General features: G+C 38.2%; 1 protein-coding gene across 2 annotated transcripts in view; it reads right to left on the reverse strand.

The window, feature by feature from the left end:
* Positions 1-8,847: 8,847 nt before the first annotated feature.
* SNTG1 (syntrophin gamma 1) overlaps positions 8,848-24,811 on the reverse strand; it is a 110,897-nt gene continuing 94,933 nt past the window's right edge. Inside the window, exons 15-17 of one of the 2 annotated variants that reach the window (XM_054394718.1) lie at positions 22,938-23,030; positions 13,741-13,851; positions 8,848-9,006 (exon numbers count right to left, since the gene is read on the reverse strand). In XM_054394718.1, the coding sequence (XP_054250693.1) occupies positions 8,848-9,006; positions 13,741-13,851; positions 22,938-23,030 (363 nt within the window). The remainder of the gene's footprint in view (positions 9,007-13,740; positions 13,852-22,937; positions 23,031-24,811) is intronic. The other variant, XM_054394719.1, reaches the window with a different exon arrangement.

Genomic DNA, 24,811 nt, shown 5'->3' on the forward strand with positions numbered 1-24,811 from the left:
AACACAACAGGTAGACACATCAGCTGGAGTCAGCAATAGCTCAGGAATCTCTGCACCAAATTTCCCTGCACTGCACAGACATCTTCTGTACAAGCTTGGATTGTACAGGCAAAATGAAAGCTGTCAGGGCATGTGATTGCTTGCTATAAATACATTGAGAAGGGGAGAGGAAAGGGGGATGGCACCAGGACTGGAGAGTAAATAAGGGGATAATACTGGCACAAAATCAAATAGATATAAACTAGTTACAAACGGGCTTAGGGTGGAAATTAGAAGACAGTTTCAAGCCGTCAGAGCAGTGGGATTCCAGAAGTCTTTCCAGCAAGAGGGAGAGAGCCAAAGCCTAATTTCTTTTAAGATGAAGTTTAAACATTTAAACATTATATGACATGACTGCCTGAGGAAGCTGGATGAGACTCAGTGGCTCAGGCTGTTCCTCCTAAATTTATACTCTGAACATTTTCCTACCTTCTCACAAGCCACTTGGTCCTTCACAGTTGGTCACTAGGTTCCTCTAATCCCCTCAGACAGCTCAGATCTCTCTTACATTATACCAGCACTCCATCAGGGAAGAGCCCCATGCACATCTGTGAAGCTGCTCTCAGTCATGAAAACACCCAAAAATGAGCTGCCCTTGCCTTTGAGTTTCAACATTAACCATAGTCTGTTCCTTGTGAAATGATGGAAGGCCTTCATGCTTCTTTCAAAGATCTGTCTTCTGGTGTTCAAGGACTGTAAGCTGTTTGTAATGTTGCCATGACCTGAGCCTGTGCTGCACTTTGAGGTATTGACGTGCAAAGACCACAGCCAAGCACCCTACTACCTCTCCCCTTGTTTCAGTGAAAAGGTTTGACCTGAGAACTTTTATCTTCCCTCACTAACCCCATGAAGCAAAACAGGAACAGAGGAAAAAGAAGTACAACTAGCTAAAAATATTCTGTATGTGTTCAAAAGAGCAAGGTTGAGAGTTTGCATCTGGCCATGGAAGAACTTGAGCTCTTGGGTTTTTTTCACTGAAGCTCTTGATGGAGCTTCTTTTTTAGCCTTTTTTTTAAAACTCCCAGTTTCTAGAGATAATCTTCACATGACAATCTCAGCAGCTAGTAAAAATCTTTCTAGTTCTCTACCCAGAAAGTCTGAAAAAGGTTCAGGTTGCACCTTAGGTAGTCCAGAAGACCAGAAATCAGGTAAACCACTACTATCTTCTATACTTACAATTGTACAAGGCCAAATCACAGAGCAAGGAGTGGCAGTGCTGCCATAACCTTCTTCCAGTTGCTGAACTACATCTGGAAATGAAGACTGAGGAGTTTCCCAGCACAAAGTGTTCATCATAATTACAACAAACTTCCTTTTTAATTTTTTTTTCCCTTCTCTTCAAGATGCTGCAAGAGCTGGAGCCAGCAAGGAAGATTTTCTTGATTACAGAACTGAGGAAGGCAACCCCAGCCTGAGATCCAAGAAAATCCTAGTGACTGCTTCTGGAAGGATGGGAGAGAAATGTGACAGCAGAACTGTCACAAGGAAGCCTACCTGGCTTCTCTGTGTTGGGAGCACAAAGAAAGGCTCCAAAAATATGCCTGTGAGATGTGCACAGCAGACTCTTACCCTGAACTGTCGAAGGGGTACCAAGGTGGCTAAATAAAATCAGGAGCACCTCTTCTTCCAGCATCTCTTCCCTCAGCCGGGGGTGGGGGGGGGAAGTAAAATTAAACTCATCAAAGTTGGTTTTACTCAAATAGTTGCAGTACCATTTGAAAGTCATTTGTAAATATGCACAAAAAGATACCTTCAAGCACTGCACTATCAGGACCAAGTCCATCCCCATAAACACTTAAGTGATTAGATGTCAGAGGTGGTTGCATGGCAAAACAACTCTGGTTGTAGGTGAGCTGAAGCACACCATAGCCAGGGGAGAGGTAGATACTGCCAAATTCCTCATCAGACTTTCAGTGGGTGAGGTGCTTTGTGGAAATCATCACCCAAGCAAAGAATCATCACAATGTCTATTAAATAAAGTTCAGTGTAGTGTTGGGAAATCATATTACCACCCCACAAAACCCAAAGTATTTTCTTGCTCTCTCAGGCTTGGCTTACAACAATACAAAACTCATACACTCTATGACTGAATGCAACAGATTAGTTAAAAAAATTATTTATTTTCTATTTTTTTTTTCCTGTCATGTTCAATTACAAAAAAAAAAAAAAAGAAAAAAAAAAAAAGAAGCAACCCAAAACATAACAAAAAACAAAACAGAAGATAGCATTTTATTAGTGGTACATTAATGAGCTTAAACAACTAGGTGACTTATGTTTGTTACAAATACATATTACAAACAACCACAAAACCATAACTAAAATTGAAATAAATAATCTGAACAGTTTTTCTTAATTTTTTTTTTTAATATTTATAAAATATATAGCACTTTCTATTACATTTTTCAGTCTTTTTTTTTCTTTAAATCCATAACAAATTAAAACTTATGACACATATTGCAAATATGCTACAGGGATAAGAATAATTAAAAAAAAAATAGTCAAAGTTCCTGGAGGTATGAAATAGTAAATTGGTTAATGTTCCTTGATTCATTATCATATATCCAGATTGTGCATATCCTGCAAAAATAGCCATTTCTTCAACTAATATACATATTTTTCTTTATAGTATTATAAGAGTAAGGGGTTTTTTATATGTAAAGCTTCATGGATTTCTGCTTCTGTTCTATAGTTGTGCCTAATACATAACTGTCATTAATATATACTGGATATCTTCCATTAGTATATACTAATATATACACACACACACACATACACACACACACACACAAGGCATTATATATTAGTATATACTGAATAATAAAAGATTTTCTATAATACATTGTTGGGATTCTTGTAGAGCAAGTTGTTGGAAGTGGAAAACATGGATACCATAGTGAAAACTGCTTAGGTGATATCAATTAAAGCCTTTAGTTTTGTATTGTTCAGGGTATCTTAGGTTATGTAATGTACTGTAATAAGATACAGAATCTAAACAGAAAATTCTGTTTTATTTCAGTGTTCCTAGGTTGTTCTCTCTGATTCCAACAGAATATGAACTACTACCTCTGCTAAATGTCCTGAAAATGGAGCACAGCAAGCAGAAATGTGCCAACACCACAGACCTCGTTCCAGCAAAATGCTAAAATTGCACTTAAGAACCCTCCAAGTCAGAAAAGAACTTAAGGTCAGATATGACTTTATTTGCTTTGACCTGACCATTAATGACACACTCAAGCACCCTTACTGCTACACAGATGCCCTTGCCATAATCCTTAATAATGTCCCTTGCCTGTAAGAGGTTTAGAGACTGTCATGTGGCTGAGAGCAGTTTTGCTGAGCAAGAGGGGCAAGGGAAGTGTGGTTGAGGACCTCAGCAAATATTCAGGTGTGTATTTGTGGTAGACAGGAAGAAAGAGACAGTGGGAGGAGGGATGAGCAGCACTAGGTAGCCTGCTTGCTATCCTGGTGTGGTGACGGATAAAGGTGATGCAGAAGAACCTGCCCTGGGCACCCATCACACTTTTTCCTCTCCATTCTACCCCATGCCACAGTGCAGCATCCTCCTGCTCTGTCAGGCTACACTGTGAAGCTCAGCTGCCTAGCTGTCCTTCAAGCACCCATGGTGCAGGAGCAGCAGCCACTGCAAAGACAGAAACAGCTGGCAGCAGGAGCTGACAGCCTTCACTCTTAGCATCTCAGAGGGGTTTTTTTATTTCAAGGCTCATTTCAGCTGGGCAGCATGACCTGAAAGCACATCAAGACCTGGAACTCTATAGGGGTGGTGCTTGTTTACTTCCATCCTAAGTTCATATGCTCAAAGACAGCTCTGTGATGTGAAGACTAGCAGAGTGAGTGGCAGCAGCAGGGGCCTGGCTTCTGAAGGACGTTCCTGATAGGATGAAAACACTACCCTAGAAGCACCTCTAGCTCCTTAGAGAGGCACACATGTGCATGCACCTTCCAGGATCCTAAGCTACATTCCTCCCTTGTATTTCCCCTTTGAGAGATTGAAAGCAGAATGGATTTCCTTGCTCCTCTCCCCACAGCAAGGCTCTTATGCTGGCAGCAAAGCCCAACCTTCCTTTCAGGTGAGGAGCAACAGAAGGAGAGGTTCACCAGGGGCTGTGCTGTACAGCAAGAGTGTCTGCAGCCATCAAAGTGCTGCTGGCAGCCAGCCCTGGTGACATGACCAAGGCTCCCTGCCTTGGCTGCCCAGCATCTGAGCATTTCCCTGCCCAAGCAGCTACCACCATCTCACTCCACTCTGCTCTGCCCACCCCTTAGGGCCATGGCTCCCTGCACAGGCATCCTCCTACCTTAGGCATCTAAGACAGGTACTTAGGTTTTGGGAGCTCAGGTCAGTCTCTCACATTTCCCACTGTGCTGAACAGGTCCAAAACAAAGACTCCTCCTTACTTTCTGAGGTTTAACACCTTAAAACTGGTTTTCAAACACTACACTTTTTCAGAGACCAGACCTTGCAAGGAAATGGAAAGTGCAACACAAAAGATCAGTGTTTAATATTAAGAATATTACACTCGCCATATGCTAGACCAGAACAAAACTTGGACTTTCTTTTTGGCATAAGGAATCCTTGAGGGTACTGAGACAACACTGAATTTCTAAGGGCATCAACTGTACATTCATAAAATCTTCAGTCTTTTTAGTATTTTGATTGAAGAAACATCTTAAGGCATTGAATAAACCAAATCATGTTTAAAGTGTTGACAACTCCCTACTTGTGATTAACTGTCCACTTTGAGGTGTCCTGATAAAGTCACACAAAGCAAACATTTTTGTAGAATCAAGGACTAACCTGGAAAAAAAAATAATCTTTTCCATAATTCTGATCTCAAAGCATATTGATACTGTGTATTATTGCCCTGCATTCTTAGGAATTCTCATTTGAATAGGAAAAAAAAAAAACAAACTTGATATTCCAGGCTTTAAAAAACAACCCACTTACAACTAGTTTGTCTCCACAGACTTCTTGCTGCAATTAATTAACAAAATAAAAGGGCCAACATGTAAAAATATGCTGATTTTTATTTTCAAAGCTGCCTTCATGCTGCTGGAATGTAAAGCTCTCTTGGAAATCTGGAATTGTGTTTTGAAACAGATGCAGGAAATGAAATGTGTTCATTCACTGATGAAATCCAGAATAACAGAGATCAAATCAGTAGCACTTTCATAACAAAATGATGCCAAGACCATACCCTAGCATATGGTTAGCTCTGTAAAGGTCAGATCATCTAAAATTTCCATCACAAAGCAAAGAAAACCAAACTAAATGCATTTAGTTATACGTAAGAGTACTTATTTTTGGTATACTATATAACATCACTTCATTAGGCACAGCACTATAAAGAATTTTTAAATTAAACTTATTGAAGAGTTTTGTGACAGAAGGAGAACAAATCACTTTTTTATGCTGTGGGTTGGTAGCTCCTTTTTTTTTTTTCTTTTTTTTTCCTTTCAGTTGCATATGGATTTTTAGCAAAAGCTGATAGCTCATTTGAATTATTTCTTTTCTCATTGTCACTGGGCTGTGTTGACTTACAAAACACTTGCATTCATTATATAAGTGAAATGCAAGGCTGCAACATAAATCCTGGGTGTTGACACAGGTATATGAAGTTCAGTATGCTTTGAATAGGAATCTCCTGTAGGTATCTAAATGAAAAATACAACCATTCAATATGTTTGGAAAGTATATTCCAGGGTTAGTTCGAGCACAGAGTTTAAATTTTTCCCTCTTTGGTTGGAGACTGAACTTCTGACCAGCTTGCTCTAGAAGTGCAAGGCTGGGTGCAGAGTCACCTCTGAATGTCCTGTGAGGTCAGTGCCATAAGCCCTGCTGCATTAACCACCAACACTGCCATGCAGGCAAGGCTACAGCAGTTTGCATTCTCCCAACATCACTTTTATCTTCTTGAAAATGAAAGTATTGATTAAGGCCTGCCAGTTTATCTTTTAGAAGTATAGATTTTTAGGGAAAATCCAACCAACCAAACATCAATTTACAGGCTAATGTTTGCCTCTCAAATGTTGTGCATTTAATGCCTGGTTACAGAACTGATGAATACAGCAGTTCTACAAACAGAATACTTGACAGAGATCTTTAGGATACTCTGGTAGAGTCCCAAAAGTTCATGTCAGTAGCAGAGTTCTGCATGAGGAGCATCCTAAAAAAAAAAAAAACCATAAATGGAGAGTGGGGAGGGTTTCATACCACAGAGTCTCTTCACCTACAGCAATTTGCAGTGCCACACTTTCTGCTGCTTTGGGTCAATGTTGTGTTCATTTAACCACATCGAACAACATCCCTTCAACAAGGCTCAGCTTCAGTGGTACCACTGTGCACACAACATGAACAGCTAAAGGAATAGCATTCATCAGGCAGCTGATTTGGTTTAGGTTCTGCCATCACCAGCAGAGCATTTACTGGGGTGTCAGCACTTGCCAGTGATGGCTGAACACCACAGCCATGCAGGGAAAGCAAGGAGATGGCTTGGGAGCCCTAAGCAAAAGAACTGTCACTAACAGAGAGCAGGCTTCTGTGTTCAGTGTTGCCAGTGCTCTGACATGCCTGCTTGATAAGGACAGTGCCTGAGTTACCATCATTACAACCTGTTGTAGCTTTGGATCCAAAGTCCTGGGTTTGTAGTCTCTCAGGGATAAACTCAAGCTCCCATGGCCAGCCATGCTAGTTTGAGGTGTTGTTCAGAGCCAGGATTTGACCCCCTTATTTGAGGACAATTCATATAAATAAATACAAAATGATGACTATGAAAATGTTGGATTTTGATGACACTTAAAAGGATTTCATAGCTGGACTATGACCTCATTTGTGAGGTGTCCCTGCCCATGGCAGGGGGGTTGGAACTAGATGATCCTTGTGGTCCCTTCCAACCCTGACTGATTCTATGATCTCATTCCATAGCATCGAGCATGAAAAATAACTGCATAACACTTGGAGGTGTACTAATAAGAAGTAAGCATGTACTGAAATACATTTGAAGGTAATAAAAAGGTCCCCAGAAAGTATAATTTCAGGTTATTTGGAACTAGTATTGAGTTCAGCTATGCTTCAAGGCAAGGATACTCTCACACACATAAAGCCAAACACATCTAATGCAAAGCACAAAATCCAGAGATATGATTTGTCCCTGCAGTTCATTCCTCTTTTGTCCCTGCCTTACATTTTGAGTTCTTCCCATTTCGAAAATGCCTTCCTCTGGCTTCACTTTTGAAGCTTTAATTACCTTTAATATGTAGAAAGTGATGTGATAGAACTAAGCTTTCTGCTAAACAAGGCTGATGGTGCCCATAACCCTTAACTGCTCTGTGCTTTTATAATGAGCTTAAGTTGAAAATAAATAGGAAACATAAAAAGGGGAAATTTTAATTTCAGTATAATAAAACAAATTACTATTTGAAATGCTATGCACACACTGTAGCTGCAGTGACTGTTCTTCCTGCAGTTTTTTTAGGTTCTCTTCTCAAAGGACCCCACCTCCAACCTTTCCTATTGTTGCAGCTATCCCACACACCCTCCCCACCACTTTTCCCTCTTCACTGATGCGTATAATAGCATAAAATTAAATTATCTTGCAAAGTGATATTTAAATAAAGTTACTAATTTTAAATTTACAACTCCTTCAGATTTCATCACTACAGGATACTCTGGAACTCCTATGTGGTGCAGAGTGATGCATACAAAGACATTATGCATTCTTTCCAGGTTACTTAATTTAGTCCTGTCTTTTACTAGCAATATAAACTAAAAAGAAATTGTTAAGACTTTAAAGGGTGAACTCATTTTTCAAGCATAATATAGAATATCTATTTTGCTGAGAGCCTGAGTGGAATAGAGGTTCTGCTTATGAAGTGAAATCAAGGTTAAACACAGAAACAATATATTAAGTGGATTGTCCCTGCAACAAATTCAACATCTAAGACTTGTGAACAAAATCTATTAGATTTACAGAATTTAATTCTGGACAAAAGTGGAGGGAGGCAATAGATAGCAGACATGGTATTTTATACTTACTTTGCAATTGAGATGAAATTCCTATCACATTAGTTTTACCTGAAGAAGAGGGACTCACTCACAGAAGGACGTTTTGCTTTGTGGGCTGTTTTTTTTAATGTATGTATCCAATATGGCTCTATCTTTGTTGTTGTTATTATTAGGCTAAAAGAACAGACTAGAAAAAGTAGCATGACTCCATGTATGGACACAGATATGGATTTACAACAGTGCTTAAAGTGCTTTCTTATTTGAGGAGATACTTACACAAATGCCTTTTCATGCTTATCTCCTTGTCATCATGTACTATATGCTTGCTGCTTGCTCTTATGCCATTTATAATATAATGATAGGGTATTAAGCTCATACTCAGAGTTTAGTATATTGTCATTAAAAACATCTGAAAACAGGAAAATGACAATTCTATTTGTTTATTATTACAGCAATTTGAAAATGTTATTAAATACTGAAGTGCTTCATCTCAGCATTTATTCCTTTGCTTCCAGTGTTGCTTTAAAGCACTATGTAAGTACAAATAGATCATACTAAAAGCATATCCATCCTATTCTGGGGGGTTGACTAGGAGTATTTAGTGATGCCTTGCAGAACAGAGATGAATTTATGATCCCACGTGACCATTTATCTGCTGATGCTGCAAGATGTCTTGCCTCCAGGATTGGTTTCCATGTACATGGTTCACCAAAGGTCTACATCTTATGAATATTTATACATTGTTATGTCTTGTTGGTAAGTGGCAGTGCTGTAAATGTGAGATGTCAAGTAGTATACTTTAATTTGCCAGTACCAGAAGTTGTGGGAGCAGCAGAAGCTGTGGCTTGACTGCCAACAAACAAAGGGTCCAAACAAGCCACTTTGGCTGCAAAGAATGAGTGGATACAGTGAAGGACTGCAAACAGGTTGGAAAATTCCAGCTCCTGGAAGTGAAAACAAAAAGATTAAACAAGAAACAAAAGAACACCTCACAAGGATACACCCAGGAACAAACCCCTTTCAAGCAGCAATAATTTTACTAGTTTGATGTAATTCTGCTAATGTGTCTTGACAATTCTCCATTACTGAGCTATCCCATTCTGCAAATAATTGTTTGGAGGCTAAGATGGACACATATCTGAGCTAAGTGCCTCCACAGAAATAGGGAAAGGAATGTGACAACATATATTTTTCCCTCAGTTTAATGCAATTAGATAAAAATGAAATGGTTGCACCGTAAGTCTACACATCTCTGGACTCCAACTGTATACCAAATGTACCCAACGAAGGTCAACAATGTTGAGTTCCAGATATGTTCCCTGTGTTCTTTATGTCAGCTCACATCAGTAGCTATTATCTTATCTATGCTGATTCTTTAACAACAGAAAAACAAATAAACAAAAGACAAGTTTTCCAAAGTGCTACTATCACACAGTGATATCTGGGATCTGTTTTCATTGAGTGGGTTACTGTTGTTTGACTACAGGAGGTCCAGCAGCATTAAAGTCCTCCTCTTTCTACTTTAGTTCACATTTCTTTATATCTCCTCAGTATGGGACTCTTTTAGACATCACTACAGAGGAAATAAACAAACCCTACATTTTTTTAGCATATATGAATTTACTGCTTTGTGTCTCATGCACTTTATCTGATCAATGTTTTTTAGATTATCTTCAGTATCTGGTTTTGGAGCTAACATTTAATCAATGAATACCTCTTGTATTTGAAAGCAAATACTGAGGTGCTTGAATACATCTGAGTGTAGGGATGGTGGTGCAGAGTTGTCACCTTTCTGCTTTGATTCACTACCTAGACAGATGGCTTCATTTTAATATGAAGCCAGTAGTAGATACCTGTGGTATATTCCATTTGTCTTTCTGTCCAGCACTGCTATGCTGAGGGCTTTGCATCTTTGTTCACAAGAATATTGATCATGTTGTAAATTCAACAAAAATTGCTAAATCTCTCAAAATGACATTAACTTGCAATTTTCAACCTCTTGAGGTTTCCTGGAAGAAATTGCTTCAAGTAATTCATGGAGATGTTCACAAATCCCTCATGAGTGTGAGGGAACAAGTGCCTGAAAGCAGACAGCTGCAAGTGCAGCGTCCAGTGATGTACTCAATGGGGGAAGCTTTGTTCAACTCTTATAACCTGAGCAGATGTCCATCAGACATGCTCAGAAATGAATTTGTGACATCCCATGAGCTTCTCTAAACTCTCCTAACTACCAAGTTTCAATAAGGAACATGAAGTTTATGCCAAGTTTCACAAACATGCCATCTGTGTCCATTTGAAAAAAAAAATCTCCTTAGAGACATTGCCATTTTTAACACTGGGAGAAGGGCAATTTTATCACTCTGCAAGGGGTTTTGCTCCTCCCTTAAATTTCAAAGCAGGAAAATTTAATATATCTAGGGAAATGTTGCATACATAGGAAAACACGAGGAAACAAGGAATTATGGAAGCTATTTCAGAGTAACAACTATCAGTCAGTTATCTCCTTTTTTTCCCCCCCTCCTTTATATTAATACAATATTATATAATATATAATATTATATAATCACAATATTATATAATATATAATTTATATTAATACAGTATTATACCTCCTGGTACTAAAAAAAAAAACAAAAAATCAAACTAAAGCTTGAAAAATAAATATTTAGAGGAACAGTAAAATATCCTTAATATCAATTCTGTGTCTTGTCTGGAGCAAGCCTACATTTCCCCCTCTGTCTCAATAGGATAAGTCTATTAATACAAGTATCAGAGTTTATGGTTCAAGACAGTTAGGCAACCCTATGAGCTGGAAATCCTTGCTATTATAATTACAGCTGCTGGACACTGAATTTTCACAGTGCATCAGCACAATTATCACCAACAATTGTCACAGGTGTTTCTGTAACCTTCCATGAAGAAAGTCTGGATTGAAAGGGCAGAAAAAAGAGTGTGCCCCTAGATGAGAAAAAACTTCAACTCTTATTGCATTGTATTAATGACACAACTACTTCAGCAACACATCTACAAAATCAAGCAAGTGTTCATGCTGTGCTTAGAAAATATATTTCCTTTCACCCACATACAAACTACTGATATGAGAAGATATTTCCTCGTTCATCAAATGTGTTAGATGATAACAGATATTATGCAGACAATTCATGCACAAGACATGAGGAAACTGAAAACAGAATCACACAAACCTACACAGGTCAGAAACCCAAGCTCAGAATGCAGTCACTGCAGCTGAGCAATCACTGGAAAAAATCCTAAGGATGTACACTTAAAAACCCCTTTAAAGATGATATTCTGAAATTGAAGAGAACTGTGATGCTCACAGAAAACCCTTCAAGGATAAGAACAAGGATTAATTTAAAACTGTATATTGGAGAATATACCTGATACAAGCAGCAAGGTCAGTGTGGGAAATGGTGCAAGCATCCATCAGGACACCTTGCAACACTTGAGAGTATTTTGTTCCCTTTACAGCAGCAGTCACTCAGGCTATTTATTTGCCTTACTTTAGATTAGATTTCTATACAAGATAATGGCAAGTACAAATTAATTTGGCACTAATTACTACTAAGGTACAGTTAATTAACATCTATTAATGTTAAATCCCTGAACTTACACTTATTCCTTTACTGATACCATCTTTTTGACCTCTTCCATTCTCCATATTCTAATAAGCAAACACAACTGCCTGAACCTTCATCTTGATGTGCTGATTTTTGTATTCACTTTGGTTTTGTATCCCTCAGCATAGGGATTCAGACAGTCTGTGAACAAAAGCTAACCCTTTGAAGCACAGCTGTGTGACCTACCCTGAGTTTTTCTGACAGAGCTGCTGAGCTGTGAAAAAGCCCTGCAAGTTGAGAAAGGTGAAAGCTCAGAGTGAAGTGCAGCTTTTCAGTTATACAGATGTTCTACAAGGAACAGAAGCTCCCAGCTGACAGAAATTACTGATTGCTGTGTTCACTTAAAAGGATGAAATGGATTTTGGGTGTTACAAGAAAATCAGCATATTTATATCTGTATCAATAGATATGTGTATGTATATGTGTGTGCATACATGTAAACAGGATCTCTCATAGATTTAGCATCCTCCATTTTTGCCAGAAAAATATAAATCAGTTTCTATTGCAATGGTCTAGCAGTTAGCCAGGTAATAGTGAAGAGCACAGCACTCTCAGCCTCTGGAAGCTGCTGTGATACTTGACAGACACTAATGGATCATTAGCTATAGCTAAACAAACAGGGAAACAGGTTAGGAAGTAGACAGGATGGTGCCTAAGTGAATCCCTTTTTGTCTTACAGATGAGGAGAAAGCTTTGCCCTTCCTTGCTCCTTTTTTTCAACCCAGTTCCAATAGCCTGGTAAGGCAAAGGAGAGGGACACACAGGCTCCAGTTCTGCCAAGCTGACAGCTCTATTTTCTAGCTCTCAGTCAGAAAAATTCCCTCTGACTGTGCAAACTTGTGCTCTATCTCCTGCTGAGTGACAGCTGGGAAATAACCTACAGATTGGAATGTCTAAGGGGTACCAGTGATTAACGTTGCCCTTACATGGTTTTCTTCTCAGAAACCACTTAGACTCTGCCTTAGAAACCTTCAAAGCTGGGTGTTTGCATCCAGACACCCTGCCATGGGCCCACAGGTGTGACCTATGGTAATTACTCTTCTGATTTTTCATCCTGGAATTGCTTAAATCTACAAAGAAACACTGCTTTTCTACTACCCTATATATATCTTCATAGTAACACACTATTACTTACAGAGAAGCCAAACAGAAGCACCAGCACAAAAAGGCAGCACTTTAACAGTATCTGAGAGAACAAGGCAAATGTTTAAATATTTAAATTATTTTAAAGCTGAAAAGATGTACACCTGGTTAAACTCTAACTAAATTCATAGCATACAGCCATGGGACAATGGCTCTTCAGAGTCTTAGTTTTGTTCTCAGCTGCAAGCTGCCATTTCACTATGTTCTGATTATTGCTCATGCAATGACTGGTAAAAAAAAAATTATTATCTTCATGTAAAGACACTGTTACACTACCTCCCCTTACAACAGTGAGTCTCCAGGCCATCTGAAGCACAGAGCTGCAGCTAACAGGTGATGGTAGCTGTGGCCATGAATATTCATCACAACCTTTAACAGATGTTTTACAAAGTTCCCATCATCTGATACCAGCTGAAGCCTGCATACAGGATGGCATTACCAGAGTTTCTGAAAATCTGATTAACATTGCCCAATGACTCCAGAGTTTCCCAAATAGCTACATCTCTAACTCTGTAAAGCTAGTCAAGTCCAAAAGAGATTGTTCCTCCTCTTCCGAAGAGCGCTTTAAATCCCAGAGAGGCTTAAAGGATACTGGGAAAGGGTCTAGGCAGAGAATTTTAAACTAACCAAAGCTCAAAAGATATGACCCAGGAATCTTCACGTTCATGTTTATAGCTACACTTATCTACAGCTCTTAAACTAAACATACTTCATGTGTAAACACATCGAAATGGGTAAAAGTGCTCACTCTAAAAGTCTCAGTTTTTCCTTTGCATTCTTTGACTTTGTGCATGAATCTAATATTTGAAGTAATTTAGTTTAAGTTACTCTTCCATTCCCCTACCAGCTCCCATAACTGTTTATTTGTTTATTTATAAAACAATATATTGTTTTTACCTTTGCTTCAATTTGTTTAGTATCTTGGTTTTGGAACAAAAATTTGATTTTGCTCTTCCCATCGTCTGAAGAACCTTTGAGCTGGGAAAACTTGTACCTCCAAAGGACAGCCTAGAGAGAGAGAGAACAAAAAAAAAAACCACCAACAAATCAACAAATGCTGGCATCCTGAGCTGACCACTCTGTGCTACAGAAAAATAGAATAGCTTCCCTCATCTCAAAGTGTGTGCAATTCCTTTCACCATGTTTGATCAATGATGTTTATTTATGTCCTGTAGATAGGGAGTTAAACAAAACAACCCAGAACAACCTCATACAGCATTCAGGTGGCCATACTTCCTACCTATGCTTAAAAGGGGTTTTTTAATTTTTTTTTTTTTTTTACAGACCTATTAACCCAGTCTTGTCAGAAGATCAAGAGTATTGCCTTTCTGCAGGAACAGCAAATCTATTTAAACATGTCATTGCCTAGATGAGAAATGGAAAGGGCACTGATGGTCTCTCTATGTCAGGACAACAACCATGAAAAAAACAAGCTAGCATCTTTCTCTTCTCTGATGATGTATGGGGAGGCCAGGAGAGAGGTGCAGTAGTGACAAGGACCCTGAGATGGGCTGACAAAATCGAGGGTACCTGGCCTTATTCCCAATCAGATTAAGTTTGAGTGAAAATGAAGGATGTTCAGAGCTGCAGAACTTTGGCATTTCCTGAGCAGCTTTGCCGCTTGCTTCATTCCCACTCAGAGGAACAGAGAACAACAGTCACAGCAAACCACAGGCACGATTCAAGAGCACACTTCAGTTTATACATAACATTGGCTGAGGAGAGCTCTACTTAGCAATAGCTCTTAAGTGCACTGCAAAAAGAGGTCTATAGCACTGAACGATGAAATCCTTCTTGAGATTAATCCCAACAAGACTGCACTTCTTCCATCCAGATCTCAAAACCAGTTCCTAGAACAGCAGCATACTTCCCAGAGACCATCAAACCCCCTTTTCTAAAGTGTAAGGAATAAATATACCATAGACAATGCATGCAATGATTCCCAAACAAAAGAACTAGCTGTGGTCTTCAACAAACTGCATGTTTTCCCCCAAAATGTCCACATGAAGGAGAGTTCTTTTGGAAAAAATCAGAGAGCTTTTTAAGTAATTAAGGAATACATATTACTCCAAACATTCAGCCTAGTCAACCTGGTGACTTCTTTTGTTCTAGAGAACTTGAGTAACAGTTCTTTCACCCAGGTTTGAACTAGGATGAATAGTGGTTCACTTTGATGCACTTGGTGTCTACACTTCAGTGCACCACACTACATTAGGACTGTAATTAGCTTAAACTAGATGTCCAAATTATAGATAGCTAAAACTGGTTCAGTTAATTAAGCATATGCCCATTAAGACCCACTTAATTCCTTGTCTCCTGCCAAAAGAAGCTGAAGCTGCCCTGAAGCTGAAGAATTTTGCTCACGTAGGGGATGTACAAGATGATGCAGAATTCTGTGATCAGCAGCCAGGTCACTTTTAAAACACAGTATTTTGGGGATCTCTGATTTACTTCCTCTGTAGCTTCATAAGTTCTTTTTTTTTTTTTTTTTTTTTTTTTTTTTTTGTTCTTTTCATTTTCAGTAGTGCAAAATGCACAAGCAGTGAGCAGGAGCCAGACCTATCCTTTTTCAATGACTACTTGATGGTTCCAAAGTAGAAAGGAGAAGCAGGATCTGCTCACTAAGCACCAAGTTCACAAAGATGTGTAGCAACAGCAGTGACACTAACACGAGAGAGAGAGAGCTTCACATGTCTTTAGCTTTCATGTTCCTGTGGGCTGACTTCAATGTCACCATCCTTGCTGTTCTAAATTCTAGTTTTAAAGGCTAATTCTCCTGCATTAGAAGCAGGCATCCTTGGGGATACTGATCTACACACCCCTGTCAAAGGCAAGTGAAGGATATTTTCACATTTTTGAACATCAGAGTTCCTCAGAACCATTTGTTGAATGCCTGCCCCAGAGAGTTAACGTAGGCTGATATAATTTTATACAAACATATATATATATATATATATATATATATAAATATTTATGTGCAGATTGACTTCTAAGCAATGAGTACCTTTGTAAAACATCTTGGCTTTTTCACAAGTTTCAAAAAACCCAAAAAAACCCCAAAACAACAACCCAACAAAAACACATGTCACATAAACTACTCCTAAGCCAGTTTTTATGAATTATAAAATACAAGCAGAAGAAATTACTGCCTTGGAGGTGTAGTGTTACTGGGCTCTATGCTCTGTAATATATTCTGATATAGCTTATTTTATTTAATAAAAGCAGCCTGTTCTCTTCAAGTGCCTCCTTTGCATAGACCTCAGTAACTCTGCATAACCTGCATCACTGAGAGTATTTTACAGCACTATATGTTACATTTTAAGGAAGCTTTACACATTGCCATTTACCCTAAAATAGATTTGACAAGTGGACCAGGTGGCAATTCCTTTTAAAACACAAACTGTGACCGAATTCAGAGAGATTCTGAGCTAGGTGCTGGGCACCTAGTTACTTGTGAGGACCCTGAGACACTTCTCAAGCTGAGGCACACAACCTTATTATGCCTTGATGGAACACCAGGCAAGATGAGACCTCAGCATGCACTGTTTATTGCCTTTAAAAGGAAACTTTTGATCCATGAGTAGAGCCAGAACTTGTGAGCAAGCAGTCCAGGTAGAAACTGAGGACAAAGGTAACAGCATGTACTGAAAAAAACCTCACCTCAGCTTCACAAGTTACCTACACAAGTCTGGTCCTGGAAAATCTGACAGAGTTAACCAGTGTTTTGAGAAATGCACTGGAAGGAGATCATCTCATTGAGCAAATTATCTATCAGGCACAACAGTGAAAGCAACCAATAAGATATAAATCTCTTTCCAAATTACTATTAATAGATGGCTTAGCCTGCTTCTTGTATTTTATAGCATTTAATAAATTTAACTTCCAAAAACACCAGAATGCAAACAAATAAACAGTTGACAAATTAGATTTAAGACATCTCTTGAGATGCTATTAAATTATTGTAATAAGAAATCATCAAAAAAGCAAAATCTTGTCCTCACTGAAATTAATAGGATTTTTTTTCCTCCTTTGACATATCTGGGACCAAGATTCTCCACCAATACTTTTTAATGAGAAATATTTTATTTATAAGCAGTCATCTAGGACTCATTTGTTCTAGTCTTTGTGACCAAATTACTGCCTATTAGCTTCTGCTAAGTGTTGTTTTGCTCTAATTACCCAAGGATGCTCTCTGCCTGCATATTTTTATGTTATAGATGGGACACAAATGCAACACATAAATGGCAGATGGAAGAGCAGCTATTGACTTCAGTACCTGTAATACTTTGCTGATGTTCCCCATAGTCACACAAATGAAGCAAATTAGATTGCTTCTAGGCATACCTGAGTTAGCAGGGCAGCTGGACTACCTGATATTCAGGGGTCTCTTCCAATTCCTACTAATCTATGATTTTATTCTTAGTGCTACTACTGAATCTAGAACACATACTCTACAAGGGACCTTAGACAATAGTTTCACATTCATATCACACACCAATTTGCTACTCATTCCCCTCATGTCAGAATCTTGAACTAAACCACACACAATTTTGATGTGATGCCATCAAACAAAATCACTTCCCTTCTAAATAATGGCATCAGAAAAGTGGGAATGCATGATAATTATCTTAGTTGAGGGTATGATCAAGAGCATTGTTTAGGGGTTTTGTTTTGTTTTGGGTCAGGGAGCTGGATTTATCCTGAACAGAGATTGTATTACCAAACAAATAAATAGGTGTCTGTACTTTTGCTTAGCACACTCTAAGGAATATGCATAGAAATGACAGTGTCTGACTAGTCCATGGCTCTGTGATAGGTGTATGATTCAGCAAGGATATCCAGGGTGTTTTACCTTGGCACCAGGAAAAAAAAACTGGATTTTGTCAACAGGAGAGCCTCCAACTAGAAGAGAATTAATTTGTATCCTATGGCTTCTGTAATGGACTAAATTCAATTTATTACTAAACAATCTTGCCTCCTCTATGCTGGATTATGCACTGTGGACCAATTCTGCTCATGCAAAGAGTTCATTACACTTAATGAACTTGTGAAATAATGTTTGTACCACATACTGCAAGGGCATCATTTCACCTGCCAGTGCACATCACCAAATACAGCTTTTCTCTACCCTTTCCATTGGCATGAATCATACAGGTTGTACTGTGTAGTAGCAAAAGAAGTTTGGCTTTCAGTAGGATGCTTAGGAAAAAAACCCCGAAAGCATCTGTCAGTGTTTTATAACGACTAGACAGCTACATCTCAGACCACCTGTAAATGGTGGAGTAAATAAAGAAATCATCTTCATTATGGAAGGGATGTCAGGGGTCACTTTTCAATTCCTAGGTTGAGCACATCCCTTTGTTGTGTTTTCCATTGCATCTTCAAAAGCCTGCAGCTGTACTTGTCTCCTTTTTTCTTGACACTCTGATTAAACCATTCTTCTGTCTAGTGTTTTAAGGCTTTTTTTTTTTATACTCTCCCTACATATTGCAGAATTATGCTAAATTTCAGTGGGCACCTTTAAAGCTAATGTTGTTTGTCATTTGCATAAAATAAGTGGTAAGCCCTACAAGTCAAACTAAATCAAGAGCAGATGCCTTGTAGGTCCTTACTTTCAAGAAGAGCAGTAATTGTGTATTCAGGCACCTGGGATACACCTTAATTTGGCTGTTTGACTCATACCTAATTGAGAAAGATTGAATTCTTGCAAAGTGACACTTTGTCCATAGTGATAGCAGCAGTAGGGAACTGAGTAGGATTAAGATCTTGTTCATGCTCAGTTCTACTGCGTTAGCAATCTCTAGAGGATGTCTTACTACAAAAGAATTATGGTCCAAGGCAATTTCCTTTGTCAACTGCTGAGGCTCTATAACTGTAAAAGGAAAGATAGGGGAGGACACAGAGGAAAAAGAACAAAAATGAGACAAAGGAAAAAGCAAGAAAAGCAGCCCTCATAAAGTAACTCTTCTTGTCCACTATGAAAGTTACATCAGATGCTAAAAGACTGCAGTTTACTTGCTTAGTACCAATGGATGACCTACCAACATTTGTTTGTTTCTAGCCACAGCACTTAGGACTGTACAAACCATGCCTAACAGCTTATATTAAAGTTGTAGCAGCTATTTCTTCAGCATTTCATTTTCTAAGCATGGAATAAATATTTGTTGACAAGAGTTACAGTATTAAATCTTCACCTCAAAGTAAGCCTGGTTTCCTTCTGCTTTCTCTATTACTGAACTTTGGATATCAAGGGGTTCTTTACATTCTGGTCTATTTCAATGTTTTGTATGTGTATTAGCATCATGAAGAGATGGGCCTTAAGGTGTGTATGTGTATATATATATATATATATATATATAATATATATATATATATATATATCTCCCTAGAAAACATGGAGTTTGTTCCTAAAGAAATAGAGAGTAATTCTGCTCTGTGTTATTTAGTAGCCTTTTGGCATGAAAAATAAGTTAAAGATATTTGCAATGCTATTGATTGTTCCCAGGGTATTCTCTTTTTTGAAGTGTGTGAGGTGCCCACAAGAGAATAGATGACAGGTACCTTGAGCTTGCTTGATATGCACCTCCTGGGCCACTACAGAGCCTGATGTTACTTTGTTCTAGCATCACCATATAATTCAGCACATTGTAATATATTTCCAGTCCTGTAAGGAATGATTTTTTTTTCTCTTCTGACAAATACATATCGTTGACTGCTGCTTTAGTGAGCAGTAAATGTGATGGAGCAGAGACAGAGCACTTTGCACAGGTAGGTATATGGCAAGGTACCCTCACACAAACACACACACATATTATTTGTACAAACTGTGATGCAAAGATGCACATGACAGCAAACAACTTCAATGAATATGCCAGCAGAAGCAGAAATATATGGAACATACAAATGTCTGGGATGTGCATACTTCAGGAGCGGACAATTATTTTGTTACAAAGAACTCACTGAAGACCACTTGATGAGTAAATAATTTTATACATTAGATCACTTTCAGAATGGTGGTCAGATGAAGTTCTGGATACATCTTGTTAAGCTTTTTAATCTACAAGTCTCCATATTTAATTCTGAAGGTACCCACATTGGCTGCAAAGCCTTATTTATAAATGCTTATCATAATGTCTGTGTATGCCCATGGTGGACATAAATTGTCCACTAGACAGTTATGATTGCTCAATACACCTCTGACATTTATACACTAGCTAATGTTAGACAAATATAGGAGCTGAATCAATGTGCTGTAATTGTGCAGGACTTGGGAAAAATGTTTTCCCCAGTAGACACTGATAGACAATGCTGAAAAAATGGGGTGAAATTTGGCTTAGAACTTCTAACACCTACAGCAGATTTTTTTTTTTTTTTTTGCATCATCCTGGAATTTTCGTAGCACTTGAAAAGTAAAATTTGGCATCCAAAACATCTCAAAAGCAAAGTTGTGCCTGGAGTGGATGCTGTATACTAAGACTTGCCAGGGGGAGTAGAGGCTGGACATTAGGAGGAAGTTCTTCACAGAGAGAGTGATTGCCCATTGGAATGTGCTGCCCAGGGAGGTGGTGGAGTCACCATCCCTGGAGATGTTCAAGAGAAGACTGGATGAGGCACTTAGTGCCATGGTCTAGTTGATTGCTTAGGGCTGGGTGATAGGTTGGACTGGATGATCTTGGAGGTCTATTCCAACCTGGTTGATTCTATGTTTCTATGACTCCTTGTACTAACAAGAAGCAGACAAACAAAATCTGGAAAACTTGATCAGGCAGCCAAGAAAAAGGAGAATAACTAAACAGTAATGACAAAGATTAATTAAATTCAGTTTTAGCAGAATACCAGCAAGGAATAAAGAATGAAGTTGAGTAAGAGGACATTATCTGACATCCTGTATTTCTAATAATGCAAATGAAATTGCATTAAAGCTGGTGGACACATTTTGAAGAAGTCCCCAGTGGAAGAGATGCTGTGGTGACATTCAATAATGATCAGATTTAAACTTCCATGCAAGCCAACACACTCCTGGTGTATCACTACCACAGATGAGGGACTACATCACAGAGATTAAATGTAGTAAAATCTTTCCCAATGTCTGTTTGGTCTGTATGCAGCAGTCCTCTTTCAAACCACACATTATTAATAAGAAAAAAAAATAGACAGCCTGCACTGGAGCTTTGGCTCTAGAGAGTGCCACAGAAGAACAAGAACACAAGCACACACATTGCCTCTTTTTAATCTGCAGGCAAAGAAATTTCTTTTTGTCCATAATTACATTTGGTAGTTTATGAACTGTTTAGCTGAATCAAGATGTTATCTTCTGAAATGTTGGAAGAATCTGATTTAACTAGGCAGTCTTAAAAACCATGCAAAATCTCCTTTCAGGAAATCACAACAGTTTGTTATAAAGCAACACACTAAATGCTCCAAGTGATAAACAACTTTTGGCTCCACAAGTAATCAGTCAGAAAATGAGTAGGAGAAAGCAGGTGATATGCAGAGAGATGGCTGTGATTTATGCCAGTGCTGCTGTAATCACATCTCAGTACAGATTTGTTCTGAAGACCTCAAGTTTAATACTTTGTGCACTCATATTTGTCATCAGTCTAAGTAGACACAGAAACAGTATTTTGATCAAACTGTGATGTGTTTGACTTGAAATACATTTAGCAACAGATGTCAGTATTTAACCATTAATTTCAACCACTGTCTTTCTCTAGCAGAGTAAAATGAAAGAAACCCTGCAACCTTCAGGATTCTCCATGAATTAACTCTTGAGCTTTCCTGGCATGCTTCCTCTCTCCATTCAGGGAAATAAAATCCACTTTTAAACGACAAATCAGCAAGCATCACAGTAACATTGATTTTATCAAACTAAAAGGAAAGCAGAGAAAGTGCAGGAAACAAAGACTTTTAAGAATCAGAGATGTGCTGGAGCATTGAAGGAGATGCAGATTACCGTCACACAGAAGCATTTCTATAATGTTATTGGAGAGGGGGGTGGGAATCCAAAACTTTTTTTTTTTTTCCCTGAGCCACTACATTTTAATTCTGTTGCACTGATTTTTCTGTAATTCCTCCTGAGCTGACAGTTGTGTATTTCCCTGATGACTCACACAAGACTATTTGCTTAACAAAAAGCAACAAATAAGTATTTGAATTTCGAATTCACCACAGCTTGTGTAAACATGAAGTAGAATAAACTGGGAAGAACACAAAGGGTTTAGTTAGCAGAGTAATGTGGTGGGAAGAGCTGAATTCAGATAGAGGATAGAAGCATATTCTGTTGAGAAAAGAGCATTCCCAGCAATGGCTGGTGGCCATGCTGCAGGATCTCCAAGGAAAATAAGTACTGAAGAGAAGTGGAACTCATAATGTGATTCAGAGCTCCCATTCTCCCCTAAGAGCAGTGTCAAGTAGTAGCAATAAAACCTGTTTACATTTTAGCACTTGTTAGCAATTAGTGCACATGCAAACATAGGTAGGCTCTCAATTTTACTGAGATTGGACTTGCATTAATATAACCTGGAAATTGATGGCATATTATCACTTGATACAGCAAATTATTTCATCAGCTGTACTGAGCGTTTTTAGGGCTGATGGGAAAAGCATGAGACACTGAGATCATGGCTGATTTTTTTCTCCTTTTACAGATAACTGAACAAAAATATCTAAAACACAAACTGAAAACTGTTGTAACAAAACATACTCCCACCCATGAAATTTGAGATGAGAAAGGCAGTTTTCAGAGCTTGAAACCAAGAAGATTCTTTCCTCTCAAAACCAAGAACACATCAGCAAAAGAAACAGCAAATGAACCAGTCTGAGCTTTTATGAGAAATTAAAGAATGAAGACTTGATGCTTGTTTCAGACTGATACTGGTACTGACTTTTCAATAACAAGCACACAACAGAATACAATTTCCTGATTGTTTAGAAGTCATCCCTAAAATTTCAACTAAAGTACAAGAGATTTGACAAGGTATGATACACTGTGATAACAAAATAGAGGTACATTTTAAAAAACGTACTTCTTATCCCAAAACAGAAGAAATAACAAGGAATAATAACAATGATGGGAACAAGCCTCAGAGCTTTACCTTTGTAGCAGCATCAAAACAGACAAAGCCCATGCTGAAGTCGATGGTAAGTCCCATAAGATGGCTCTCCAAAACACAGGCATATGTCTTGCACTGCAAAAGAAAAATCAGAGAAGGTAGTTACCACAGAACACATTTCTTCACATTCTTTCTAGGACCAGTATTTTGCTGTCTTTATTCTAGTTATGTATCTCTAAGTTATCATCAGAAATAAGTAATTTTTGTGTAAATAGGTCAATTTACTGTCAACGTATTTCCATTCCAAGGATTTATATCAGTGATGGAGTTCTCTAATTGCTGCAAAAAGAGGCTTTGCTTTCACTAGGAAAAAAATTGATTAGACTCAGTCTTGCTTCTGTGGTTTGCTGATGACAACTGCTCAAAGGGAAGTTTAATTTCGGAACCCTTATTTGTTTTGGTACCTTGTAACTTCCTCTAACATTAATATATTCCTTTCAGGCTTTTAAGAAAAAAAAAAAAAGCATTTGTAAAATATGCCTTTGGTATGCTGTTCTTTGTGCTTTTGTGTTGTCCTAAATCTTGGTGATAAAGGTACTATTTCATACAATCTAGTAACTGACATAATCATATCAAATACCTTTTTTGCTGCTTCAAGGGGAGCAAGGCATCTCAAAGGTTTCTACGTGAAACCTTGAAATCACTGAATGGTTTGTGCTGGAAGGGATCCCCAAAGGCCATCTAGTCCAACCCCCCTGCAGTGAGCAGGGACATCCTCCATTAGATCAGGTTGCTCAGAGCCTTGTTGAGTGATTTTTAATTCTATGCATCTATTTATTTCCATAACCCCACACTTCAATACATGCTGTGAGGCATCCATTAGTGTGATCAAAACTACTGCTGTGCCTGAAGGCTGACTTCAGGTACAAAATGAAACTCTCATATTTTTAATCACAAACTATTTCAAGAGATTAAAACATTTCCAAATCTGATGTAATTTCTTTGAAGAAAACATTATTATTTTACTGAAACTTTACCCTCCAGATGAAATGAAATATATTCATGAAATGTTGTTGTAGCCACTAAATACACATGAGAACAAAGACTTCCATGATCATGTTATTATTATCTTTAGGTTCTTTGATCTTCCATGATCACATTATTATTATCATAATGTGTCAAAGAACCTAAAGATAAATTGCAAACACAAGAAGAATGTAAGTTACTAAATTATCAGTGTTACAGAAGTATGTATTATTATCTTGGGCATTTTGATCATCAAGGACAAATCACAGGTCTTCACTTACATGTTTTATAGTTGGGCTCTTTGGATTTTAAATGGGTCTTCCCCAGAACACAAGAAGCTGACAGGCTCTTTAACTTCTTTGAAACAGATATTGTAAGGAAGGAAAAATTCAAAAGTTCATAGCTATATAGGTTCTTTGGTTACTGGAAAGTTTATTTGCTGTACACTTCAATACAGATTTCTTTTCTGAAACTGAAATAATTGAGTGAATTGCTTTCATTGATCAGATCAGGTCTCAACTATATGCAAATAATTTTTAGCTAATCTTTATGCACACCTTGGAGCTTTACAATCCTGGTTTTAAACACAGTGACATCCACCACTGAAGCTGAAGGACAGCCTCTGTTAGTTGTCCATGAGGCACAAGTGTGGCATTTAACCCAGTCTATAGACATAGCATGGCCATCTAGAACTCAGAAACAAAAATAACCCATGAGATCATGAGATGATTTTGAGTTTTTGCTGAGTAACAGCCAATGTTATGCTGCTGTGTGATCCATCAAAGATGTGTTCAAAAGCTCTAACTGCCAGTAAATGAAAGATTTCTTACAGCTGCTGTTGAGGTGCAAAGCAGGGACTGGTCTATTCTTGTAGCTTCCAACACTGAAAA

Source organism: Indicator indicator, chromosome 31 (genome assembly GCF_027791375.1).
Source record: "Indicator indicator isolate 239-I01 chromosome 31, UM_Iind_1.1, whole genome shotgun sequence".
In the NCBI taxonomy this organism is placed as follows: Eukaryota; Metazoa; Chordata; class Aves; order Piciformes; family Indicatoridae; genus Indicator; species Indicator indicator.